Source organism: Plectrocnemia conspersa, unplaced genomic scaffold (genome assembly GCF_051122295.1).
Source record: "Plectrocnemia conspersa isolate PC_06_02 unplaced genomic scaffold, ASM5112229v1 ptg000002l, whole genome shotgun sequence".
NCBI lineage: Eukaryota > Metazoa > Arthropoda > Insecta > Trichoptera > Polycentropodidae > Plectrocnemia > Plectrocnemia conspersa.
Window position 1 is genome coordinate 1,532,374 of NW_028277166.1, and position 14,088 is coordinate 1,546,461.

The 14,088-nt window shown below is 24.9% G+C and overlaps 1 protein-coding gene across 2 annotated transcripts in view; it reads right to left on the bottom strand.

Moving 5' to 3' along the window:
• LOC148237285 (dopaminechrome tautomerase-like) overlaps positions 1–14,088 on the bottom strand; it is a 30,280-nt gene that overhangs the window by 6,389 nt on the left and 9,803 nt on the right. For both annotated transcript variants that reach the window (XM_088205198.1, XM_088205197.1), the window contains exon 2: positions 9,649–9,958. In XM_088205198.1, the coding sequence (XP_088061324.1) occupies positions 9,649–9,930 (282 nt within the window). In that variant the 5' untranslated portion in view covers positions 9,931–9,958. The remainder of the gene's footprint in view (positions 1–9,648; positions 9,959–14,088) is intronic.

Sequence of the window (14,088 nt, forward strand, 5' to 3'; positions counted from 1 at the left end):
TATTTAATAAATAAAAAATAAATAACCACTTTCACTCATTATATATAATACTAATCTCGTATACATATTATAATTTGTTAAAGATTTTTGACAACTTATTATAGAGTATGTTCTTTATTAAGCAAACTGAATTATCTCTAAAAGTGAGGCAAAAAAATGTTAATTCTAATCTTGTTTATTTTGATAATAATAGTTAATTAATATAAAAAAAAATGTATTTAATCTTGAAGGTCATAAATGGCAATAATTTTCCTAGCAACCAATACAGATATCATATTTAAGAATGACATTTTCCTAATAGAATCTCATAAGGTATTTCTAATAAATTTTGGTCTTATATATACATATAGGAAAATATATCAGTTTTTCATATCAACATTTTTTTTTAACATTTTAATCATCATTAATTTTCAAATGTCTCAATTGCTCAAATCTATGTCAACATGTTCATGATTTGGCAGTCTTAGTAAAATTGAAATTTTAATTGAGTATGTACATTCATATTAAGATGTTATGCCGATATACTTTTTATTGTATGTTATTATAATATCCAATTATTTTTATTGTTATTCACAGAACTGTCATTGCGTACAGTAAACATTACTTCAATAGTAATTGCTTAAGATATATAGATCGCATTCGCAACCCAGCGGCATTGTTTGTCGTAAACCGGATCAATATTCCATGCTTCGACAACTGCATTTTTTGCGTGCGGTAACTTAACCAGGGCCCCTCAAACTGACGTTACATAACTAATTATTGATTACGCGAATGTCATATGATATCTTAATATTAAGATTGATATGTGATTTGCCACTTTTACTAACTTTTGACATTTAATACATGTATCCGCATTTTATAAGACAGCTTAAAAATGGAACATGATATCAAGCACGTCGTCTAGAAAGGATACGATTTGATTTGGCAAGGTCTTACGTATTTTTTATCAGATCAGATTACAAGGGATATGTTTTACGACAAGCGGTTCACCTCACGCAAATATGCAATTTGGAATGTATCATTATTTAGCATATGTAGTTATTGAAAATAAAATAATGAAAGCAAAGGACGTTGTGTCTAAATATTATTGAAACTAATAAAATATAATATATTATGTAAATTATCACAATTAAGTAATCTAATATGTGTGATATATATATTTTATTATAACATATATATTTTTTTTATCTAGAACATTAGATACAAATGCCATATGGATTAAAAAAACATATTTGTGACATTTAGAGCTATAAATAAACTTAAAATGTTGGGTATTTATACTTTAATGTTTAATTAACTCGACAGTTAAAATTAATATTTAATTATTATTAAGAAACACAAGCAAGGATTTATTTAAATTTTAATTATAAACACTATTCAATATGTAATAATATTTTTTTTTATATATAATAAAAATGTAATATATAAATATTGTTCGTCACTAGTAAACTAAATCTTAATAATTTTAATAATATTTTAATAGTAATTATATTTTTATAAATAGTAAAATACTGTATAAAATATGTGCATCATAAATAATTTTGCCATATTTGTTATTTTAATAATACAGCAATATGCAATTCATAAATATTTTTTGATGTAAAGTGAATATAAAAAGCTGTCTTTATAAAATGCAATAATATTATTTCGTCAGAAATGCGTGATTTTTTTTGAATAAAAAATACTACAATATTATTTATGTTTAGTTATTGATAAAATTTTTCAGTATTTATGTCTTAACATAAACATATGTCACACATACTATTCTAAGAATAAAACGTGTTTTTTCTACTGAATTTATAAAGTAAATATATAAATCTGACTGACATTTTATTTATTACAAAATTTAGTAATAAAAGAAATGGTTAATAACATTAATATAAAAGTAGTCAGTTTTATTATTATTATATATGTAATAAGTTACTCATTATAAATTGTGAGTAATTTTGTCATAAATGGTCAACTAATGCAAAATATTTTTTTTAATGCAAGCATTCATACTTTCAATACTATTTGAATAATTAAATACAGCCCTTTAAATAATTACCAATTTTAATTAACTTGATTATTTCATATAAAATAAATTTATCGAGCAGTCTGATTTTATAAAATACAACATTACTATGTAGTATAAATTTAAATGGGTCATAATTTAAAAATAAACTATCAATTAATATGTAGTAAGTTAATAGTTATAAATTTGCCATAAATTATCAGTAAAAGCAAAATTACATATTTAATTATAATTAAATGTATAAATGTAATTTTAATTAGAAAAGCAATAAGCCATTATAAAATAATTTCATAAAATTGATATATATATATATATATATATATATATATATATATATATATATATATATATATATATATATATTATTTATTAAATTTTCAGTTGTAACCTGACAGACGTAAGCCCAATGCGTTCCAACGTGGTAAATCTGTAGAAATTGAGTAAGTCAATCAGATATAAAGAATACCAAGTAAATATTAACCACTGGATCGAAAGTCTGAGAATCGGTGACATCAATGTATATTAATAATTATAAATTATTACGTGTAATATAATTTATAAGCAATAGATGTCACTACAGTATGGGCGGTTTTTTTATAAATAAAAATTAAAGTGTCGCTGCCGGGGCTCGAACCCGCAACCTCTGAGTTATTGACAAATTGTCAGATTTTATAAAACACAACAGTAATATTCCGTAATTAATAAAACGGGAAATAACTTTAAAATAAATACGTTTATATATAAAATATGTAGTTTATGTAAAACATTAAAAATGGTCAGTGTCATTGTCAATAATAATAAAAACTAAATTGTCAGTAATATTGAACTATTTTTTTATTACATCAATTTAAACTTACTCAATTTTCGTATACAAATATTTGCTATTAAAGTTTTACGGAGCTATTTAATTTTATATCTAGCGTATTATTTTACCATTAAAATAAAATATATCGAAAAATATAATTTAGAAACACTTTCATGTCTTTTGACTCTCAAATTTCCGTTTAATATAATTATTAGCAAAAATGTTTGTTTTTCATGTAAATATATTTTATAAAATACAACAATAATATTTAGTGATAAATAATTTTTTTAATAATTTCAAAGTAAAATTATAATAATTTTAAATTGTATAATATTTCTTTCAATCCATGCATTTTAATATTATTCAATAGATTATTTGTTAATTTTGTATTGAAAAAACTATTATATGTAGCTAAAAAAACTAAAAAAACTTTAGATAATAAAATATATTAGATTTGTACGGAGCCATATAATTTTATATCAATAAAAGCAAATAATCGTTTTCTGTTCAAATAGTAATAGTTAACCTTGATAAAAAAAGCTATTTATTATTAAACCATAAAATTCGTTAAAAACACTATTTCGAAAAAAAACATTGTAATTTTATAAGATACAACAATAATATGATATTTGATAATAAATAAAATGGGCAATGTTTTTTAAATAAGGCATTCAGTAGAATTGTAATCATATGTTTAGTAAGAAATATTAATAGTCATTAACATTGTCATAAGAGTAATTATTTTTTTATAATATATATAATTACTTGTAATTATTGTATATAAATATTTTATTTCATATTTTTGCTAAGCCATTTCATTTTATATATACTACAGCAAAGCATTTTATTGTTCTTTGTTTCAATATAAACATTCAGTCAAAGTCTAATTAAAAACAATTTGATATAAAAAACTGCCTATAAATAATAACTGAGCAATTAATATAATGACTGACTATTATTAAATTCTATTTTTATTAAATGAATCATAGGAAAAACTTTTTTTTACTTTTGCCTCTTCTAGGATTCGAAGACTATATTTTTAAATAATAATATTAGATTTCACTGCTATTTCCTTAGTATACAAATGTCTATTACACAACACTTCTTTCTCCTCAAAAGCGATTATAACCACAGTCAATAAAATTTATACGGCCTTCATATTCTTCGTTTTCAATGCATTTTCAATTCATTCATAATAATTCTATAGTTGAATATAAAGGAGAATGTATGTCATAAAAAATATATACACATTGGATGGTTTCCGTAATATTAAATCTATATTCTTAAATATTGTTAATAAGCAACCAATACATCCCGTTTTAATTAAAATCATCTCACTTTCCCATTGTCCCTATTGCTAACTGCCTGATTTTATCACTGTCCACAAAACGGCCTTGTCATGAACATTTATTAATACAAATTCTCATTTAATATTCAATTAATATTGCGTACCTTGAATGGCCGTGTTTTGGGTGTAGCAAAAAAATAGACTATGATCCAATGGTAATTTTGTAATTGTTACAATGGCCGACATTGCAAATAGTTTAAAGTGTCGGTTGGCCATGACAATGGTGTTCAAAAAAATTGATTGTTCAACCGTAACGACAAATGTGCGAACAATTTCGATTATTTTGATTATAAATCAGAAATGAGTTCATTTAGTGGCATAGTTTAGTGAGAAGTAATGGCATGTATAAATAAAAATAGATTACTTCTGACCGTATTGCGTTATGTAATATTATAGCAATTTATAATAGTGAGAGTTTTCACGTGAAGTTTTGAGTGAACGTTACGGTCGATTGTTTTTGGGTTATGTCTTAATCCGAGTGATATTTGCCATCAACAAATTCACTATTGATATTCATATATATATAATAAAAATAATACAATAATTTTAAGGAAAAAGATAGTACTGACAAAAACACTTAAAAAAATATATTTTAATGAAAAATGGGAAAAATTAACAATATATTTTTTCTGCTGAAAAAATATTTTATATATTTTTAATGAATACTGTAAACACAAGTTAATCTATAACACCTATTTTTTAGAAAGTACTGTTACATACCTAAGGTATTTTATGATGATAATAACAGGAAATATCAAGTATGATTTTAAGAAAGTATTTGAATAAAAAAGACCCTTCTACTAATAATTATGGGTTTATAGAGTAATGTTTTAGAGTGAATGTTAATAGTTTAAATGGAATACATTATAACCAAAGAGAAAATCGATATGTTAAATTAGAATAAAATACATTTGAATGACAGTGCTTTAATAATATTTATATTTATTAGACGCATTTATTTGCGAACCAAATATTTATGAGTAATTTTTGTAAATATTATAGTAAATTTAATTTAAAAGTATAACTTAACTGATACGATAAGTATAGATTATAGAAAAATTATTTATAGCACAATAGAATAGCCTTATTTCTCTTATTATGCAATCTTTTAATTTTCAGCTAGTAATGCTTATGCAAAAAAGATTTATAAGAGTTACAGAACAATGAAATGAGAGCAGTTGTAGATATAAATAAAAATAATTTAGGTTAGATGTTCATGTCAAGATTATGAGTGTATTAATTTTTATATGCAAGTTTAAAAATAATATTTAAATAAAAATATAGTGACACGAATCGAAAAACACAAAAAAAAAATTTACGAACTCCTATGAAAATTGTACAGGAATATTCTATATGAGTTTAATACTTATAAATTATACAATGTCTTAATACATTTTACACTTTTAAATTAATCATATAATGACATTTTATATAAAATGAAAACAGTTAATAAAATTAGCGCTGTTAAAAATATAATATTACAATAAATCTTCTTGTCTTTAAAAAAAAACAATATATGCACAATTTTAATCTTTTAACTAAAAATACTGAGATAAAGTAACAATAAAAAAGTACCTCATTCGTTTTAGGAGTTATTAAAAAAAAAACTTTAGTTAAACATCTATTTTAAAAGTTCAATTCCATTAACATTTAAAAAAGCAATGGTTACTTAAAAAAATATACCAAGGATAATTCACTAAAATAAAGTTTCATTAATGGAATAAAGAAACACCTTTGTACATTAAGACCTATATTATAATATTATATTTTTTACATTTAAATTAAATTTTATACGTAAAAATTTGTATGTAATATTATACAATTACCTTTTAGCTAAACAATTTTATAAAATAAAAATAAGTAAAGCAGCAAAATTAAATAAAAATAGGTAGTTAACAAGAAATCTCAATCAACTTTACAAAACAAAAAAAGTGTAAAAAAATATTTTATAAAAAGATTTAATGACTTTAAAAAGGTTTGAATTATTTGGATTTTAATTCAGGAAATCAATGACAACATGATAATAACCATGAAGCATGAAAATAATAGGCAGAATAATTACGTAGGATTTTTTATACTATTTAAAAAATATATTAAAGCCTCGTAAATCAGATTAGTCTATTTTTTTAATACAGAAAATGGCTTAAGATAGGAAGAGGAAGTAAAATTTTTTATTTAATCAAGTGTCAAAAATGATTAGTAAATTATATCATCAACTTATTTATTTGTTTTAATTATTTTTGTCATACAAAATTTTTATTAATTAACAGAATTATTTAAAGCATTCGATAAGAACGTAAATTTTTTACTTTCAATGCTCGCGGCCAATGTTTTTTCTTAAACACGGTTATAAAATGACCTGTACTTTGATTTTTTGCATTGACCACAAATGACGTCATAGCTAATACAATGACATTTTGACTTCCTTATTAGTAAATAAAAATAAAAATAAACGCAATTAATTTATTATCTATTTCACTACTTTTATCTAATATTATAAGTATTAATGATTTCCATTTAAATCCATTGTTATATTAACACAATAATGAATCGCTCATTCTAAAAGACTTTTTTCTTAACAAAGTTGCAATGAGTTCACCGAGGCTCGAACATTTTTTGTATTCAGTATTTATGGTATATTACGAAATTCCATTAGATCATGAAAAAGAGTTAGTTCTAAGAAGTGTCTTTACTGGTTAATGTCAGTATATGTCTTTTTGAGCTGAATAGCACGCACTTGTGGCACAGTTTTCCTTTCTCTCTGGCACACGGCCAGATGGCGCCCACAGAGAAATCACTTTCACGTAATGGTTTGCCGTCGCTGTGTATTTGTTTGTTGGTTTAATTGTTAGCTGTATTGTTGGGAAACGTGCGACCGAAATATGATATCGATACATAATACATATCTGTGCAATAATTAACATATGAGCTAATACTAATGAGACATGTGAGGTTCCGGATGTGATATAAGAGCGATATAACAATATTTTTTGTTAAAAAGATTAGCACTTATTTAATATACAAAAATATGATTTTAAAAACCAGAAAAACATTTAGATAAAATGTCATTCTTCGACTCAAAGTTTTTATATGAAAATAAAATTTATCTGAGTGTGGCATAATTACCTACTCTAAAAAATTAGAGACTGCTTTCACACATTTTATTAATTAAAAATCCTACTTGAAAGATTGACACTTAATTAAGATCAAAGAAATAAACAAAAAAACTGTACAAAATATCATTAGCTGTGCTTCAGAGCAGTGTTCTTGAACTGATTATATATTCGTTTTACACGATAGATCAAACATTTTTCGACAACACTACAATTTTTCGACAACACTGATACTGACCCAAAAGCATCCAGAGACTGCAGAAGTCAAAGATGCTAAAAAATCGAAAAAAATATCCTGAGTGTAGAATTAATTTATTATTAATTTTTTAATGTAAAATTGATATATTATTAAAAATGTCTATGAAAGTCAAAATTATAAATCTCTAAAATATATAATCAATAATTTAGTAATATCCATATTTTGATACTTCAATAAATTGTGATTATGTACATATAGTATTTCAATAAAGATAATATATTTTTTAACTATTCTAAAATTTAATTAAATATCCACAAAAGTCGATTATTCTTTGAAAAATATGCTAAATAAATTATTAAAAAATACTAATACAAAAATAAATCTAACAATAAAATGTTGAAAAGCATTACTTTTTTTCTATAATTTATAAGAAATATTAATAAATAAATAACAACAAAAATATTTATGGAAAAATACGTAAGATTAAATCACTCCCAGGTGTATACTAACAAATTAACCAATGTGAAAAAATTAAATCACTACTCAAAGGGTTAATTTAGAATATCGTTCTAAAAAAATGTCTATCTTTTACAGAAAAAATCTGTGTATGTCCATAACTATTTCTCTAATCAATTATATGATTTTTTTACACAACAAAATTTTATATTGTATTATAATAAATATATGTGTTTTAAATGCATAAATGATTTTTAAAAATATATAATTTTATTAGTTTCACTTAAAACCTTAATTATTAATATTTTTTTGGCAAACATACCAAAACAAAACCAAAACCAAAAAATAATATATATTCTTGAAAGTAAAAAAAAGCTATGCAATTTTGACGTTACACTGATTTTATTTAAAATAAATATATTATAAAGAGTTACTTTAAATTGTATTATTTTGGGGTTATTTTGATCGTGAAATATATTAGATTTAACCTAAATTTACGTTTAGAATATAAATAAAATTTTCACTAAATTTTCAAGTGTAAACAGTATATTATACATGATATTATTTTTAACAGTTAGTTAAGGAAAAGTATGCCAAAATATTTTAGGGATACTTTGTCAATGTGTCAAAGTTAGGTTAGATCAATTTTGGAATATCTTAATATATTTAAAAAATATAAAATATGTATAAAATATATATTTAATTACTTATGAAAATAAAAATAAAATCTTTAGTCAATTTAGATATTAAAATGTAAACCTAAGCACCATACTAATTAACTATTTGTAATAATGCAATATCGTGGTCTAATAAAAGTGAAAATATAAATATAAAAGAAAAACGTTATAAAATTGATTAAAAATATGCTAAAATATTAAAAAAGATACTTTGTTTTTGTGGCAAATGTTGGGTTATAGTAATTTTGGGATGTTCTCATTAAAAAAAATGTACAATACATTTTTTAACTATTCTAATCAATAAAGTTCAAATAAAAATAAATCAAAAATATTTTAAAGCTTTTTATCAGTTAGTTAAACATATTATAAAACTAACTTGATTTACTTTAGCAATATATTTTATTTTAATAATGGTTTATAAATTTAAAAATATATTTTATAGGTTAATACATTATTTCAATACTTGAAACATAAAAGCGGACCTCTAATTTGATTTTTTATATTTATAAATGATTAAGAAAATAATAAATAAAAAAATAGGGATATTATGGTTAACTATGTAAAGCATTTCAACTCAAATCTTATAGCACAGTTAATATAACCTGTAAGTAAGCTCTCTCTTTATATTTTCTAACGCATGCAAGACTATTATTGTTTGCGTAAATATTATACACGAAGGGCTACTATTAAATGCCCCACTACGCATTATTTTATAAACAGTTTAATAACGCATTAGCGTCATACACAATGAAACTGTAATTTTATAGCCTTCGTATTATTACAGAACCTTCTTTAATGGTTTACTTAATATATAGGCTTATGATTTTAATACACAACTTTCTATCTATATATAAAGTAGGCGTATATTTCATCTTTATAATTTTTAATTGACTCACTTTATTAAAATAAATAGTCACTTCCGTGACTTATAAAAATATAAATCTGTATTTTAAAATGATTCAGATTATATTTATTGACGCAATTTGAAGGGTTAGTTTATATATATTTTAATTTAAATATATTGCAAGCATCTTACCTCCAAAACTGGACTCGATCCTGGTGGAATATTCCTTGGAATCGACGACAGAGTAGCAGGAACTCCTGGTCTCAATCTAGGAGCAGCCAAATATATTCTGTCCCATCCAACTTCCAATCCAGTCAGAGCAGTATTATCAGGTCTGAACAATCTCCTATGTGCAGTGTTCACTGGGAAGTTGTAGTTCACGAAACCCCATTGTGCCACTTCGTCTATTATCCCATGGCAAGGATTGATCATTAGGATGGCGCCGAAGCACATGATCAGTTTTAGACAAGTCATTTCGCTGCGAAATCTGATCACCGTTGACCTACAAGCATAGATTTCTAATCTAGTTTATTGATTATACGCGATTAGATGTTTTGAATGATTAAGCTTAGTGCGTGTACGCATGCGGATGCTTGGAATTCGATCAGGATAAAAAAACACTTTCAAAAAACGATTTCATGGTGAAAACGAAAGTTGATCTTGGACAAGGTCTGGTTTAAAGAAACGTGTCTTTTCGCTTTTGTTTGACAGGCGTAAAAAATATAACATTCGGTTACCATAGCGAGCGATTTGTTAAATGGACGTGATGTTTATATAACAATAGAGAAAAATTCAAACATAGGTTCTATTATAACCTATTAGTCAATTTCGTCATTGCTAATTGACATAAAAGCTTTGCTCTATTCTATACCTGTCACTAGTTTAAAATGCTAAAGTATCAATAGACTAAAATAGAAACTTGTATTTTCTGCTGAAATGTATACAGTACTGACCTAATCTATCAACCTTGATATGAGAAGTTATTGTGCTTATATCTCTATTAGTATTCAAACAATTATTTAAAAAAAAAATATTAATAAGATAAAAATAATAATAAAAAAGTAAACAACATTAAAAACGCGCATACTGTATTGTTTATAATTTGTAGAATTTAGAAAAAAATACCTCAGATTTTCACTTACTGCGTCATTAACGTGCGTAAGCATTTTTCTCATCTTTTTTTCTCATTTTCTTCATAAATTATAAATAATGAACGCACTAACTGCCTAATGATTGTAATTGCATTTTAAACACACAATTGCATAATTGACTGCGACTTTTTACAATTCTCACTCTCTTTGTGATTATCTGTCACGCAACTGCCACACACATACGCGTAAAATTAATTAACTACTACCGAATATGTCCAATCTGAGCACTTAACCGATTAAATATTTTAACACAAGAATCGTGATCGTTTTCTAATATTGTTTAATAATAATGTCTACCTTATTGATTGATCATGAAACAAAGCGTTATAGTCGGAATATATTATTTTTAATGTGAAAACAGTAGCAGTATTTTTAACATATTATAAACAAACGTTTTACTTCGATAGATCAACTTAATTTACTCATGTTTTTAACTTGAGTTATTTATGTGACAGGTTCAGCCTTTAGGCGTAGGTAAAAAGCTGTCAATTTGTCAGATATGTAACATTTTTATTTTAAATGAAAACTACAATGGCTTTATAATGGTAAAATAAATATAAAACGCCATTGAAATTTAATGGTATTAGCTATATAATAAATCGTGATCAATTTATATCTATAATAAAATCACGGTTAATTATTATTTTAATATTCAATTAGATTTAATTATATGATAATATTATAAGATCAGATCAGATAAATTTTAATGTGAATTAAATTAAATATTAAAAACCAACAACGCAACTATTTTTTATTTCTGCAGATTAAAAGCAAAATTGGCACTTATATTTTTATTTATCATTAGCTGTATCATCTAATATCATCTAAAAATAACTATCTAATGCATTTGTCAGAACCATCCATAATTTTAGCGACTTAATTTGTTTATATAATTTTTACGGGGGTGTCATTTGCCCTCCCCTTGAATTTGGCCGGAAAAATGCATGTAATTTAATGAAATATCACTAAAAGAACATTTATAAAAAACAGTAAATATTTTTTAAGATTTCAGTAAATTCATATCAGAATTATATTTTTACTAGTAAAAATATATTTTATCTGGCACCTGCTAGTAAAATTATATGATTTTAACTTTGTCATTTTTAATAATATATATATATTTACATACTACATTATTTGTTTACATGCAATGTATAAATGTTACAGTGAATATGTATTTTTCAGTGAAGTTATATTTTCACTAGGGAAGTGCAAATACATTTTCACTAGTAGATATATATTTCTACTAGCGAAAATATAATTTAACTGATAAGCGCTAATATGCTGCTCTAAAATATCTATGAAACTAAATTTGACAGTTGCGAAACGTCCATTTGCTGTTAAAGCCAAAACCTAACATATTATAAATTCCAAAACTAATCAAATCTAAAATCTCTCAGCGGAAAATTAACCGAAAAAAAAGTACAGATTACATATTGCTCCATATTTTGTCTGCAATTTGATTTTACACTATATTTAAAAAATATGATAGTTATCCTTACCGATATTATTACAGACTTACACCCATAATTTTAGCCAAAAAACTAGTTGCAAAAGACTCGCTAAAAGAGTATAATAAAATATTTTCGTCGGCGTAAGCAATCAATATTGCGTAACATAGCAGACAACCATTAACGGACCTTATTAGAGACAAAAATAAGGGTCGATACCTAAATATATAGGCCTAGATTAAGTATTTATTTCGTAAAAGATGACAGCGTCAAATGTACTAAATGTAATATTTATTTAGCGCGTATGGTAAAATACTTTCTTTCTCGCTCGCTCGCGTGTAATGTAACAAGAGTGAGTGAGAGATAAGAGCGTGCGTTACATGCGTTCCGCACACTCTTACCTCTCACTCACTCTCGTCACTAACACGCGAAAAGTATATCACCGTACGCGCCTAGTATTCATATGTAACAAAGAGTCTTGTTCCGCTCTAAATTCCTTGCTTCATAACAGCTATTCAGGCCAGAACACAGTCATTCTGAATTACTTTTTTGGCATAATTTGATCCAAAAACTAGCATTTAGCTTTCGACTTTAACAAATCTCGCACCAAGCGGAGCTACGCCGATTCAAACGAGACGACCCTTAGAAGCTTTCAACTAATTTCTTAAGAGTACAACCTGATTTTAATACGACTTGGATATGTATTAAAAATCAGATCCTCGTCATTATACGTATACAAGTAATAATAATAATATTAAGCGTGTGAAAAGCTTTGCATATTAGAGAAATTTTCGCGGAGTCGTGAGATTTATAGTAACGAATATTGACTTGAGAATTAAAATATTTTTATTATTATTAAATTTAAAAAAATATTATGTAGTCTTACATTAAACTACACCTGAAAAAAAATGTTCTTTGGCTCACAAAATTTGGGAGCCAAGGAAAAAGTTTTCCTAAATAATGGATGGCTTTTTACTAATTTTCAATCAAAGATATAGAAGATCTAAAATGTCGCATCATTTAAAAAAATATGTTTTATAAAACAACGGTATTCAAACAAATGCGACATGAGAACACCCAGAAATAAAATCGCCACTAGACACTAAACATGGACGTTTTAAAGATGTTACAATAAAGCATAAATGTTACTTTACATCATAGTGAACCAAAAATATTTATATTGAATAATATTAAATAAAGATAAAATAAATTGCAGCATTATACAAAATTACATCTAAGTATTTATTTTTAAGATTGACTTATAATACTTTCAATTAAATATATGAAAAGACTTTAAAAAATTCAGACTTGATACACTTGCAGCATCAACAAAAGCTGTACTATTTAATTTCATATGGACACCTGATTGGCTTATTTATTTTTCTTTGCATGCATATATTAGTTGTGCAATAAAATACATATCAGACAGATCTCTAAGCCCCTTACAAAAATAGTAAAAATAGTAATGAATTTCTTCAGAATTGCTTAAAGCAATTTTAAACCTAGACTTTAGACACGACTTTTCCGTGACTAAAGCCTGATAAACATAGCTACGTCACACAAAACCCTAGCAGAAACAGCATAAATACAAATTTGGCTAATTTTTAGTTTTCGAATAATCTTTGTAACGTTTTAAAATAATTATAATTAGAATAATATGATTTTAATTTATTACTAATTTAACTTTCACAATTTAGAAAAAGAACACTGTTTATTAAATTTACATAAATTTATGAGATCATGAGAGACACATGATGCATATCCTTACTCATAAAAACTGTTATATAATTTATTTTAATAAAAAAAAACATGCATCACCCACAAACGAGTTTCTCAACTGCTCGACTGATTTCGATTTCAATCCCACTAAAAAAATACACACCGTTCGCATGGCAAATCTAAAAATGAATCACATAAATCATAACATTTGCTCTAATTTACCCAGCCGCGCCTTGAGGGTTTCTAAGAGCTTTTTACTCTGCGCAGTTTTTTTTACAAAAATAATGACTTTTCATTCGCACTTGTTGTCT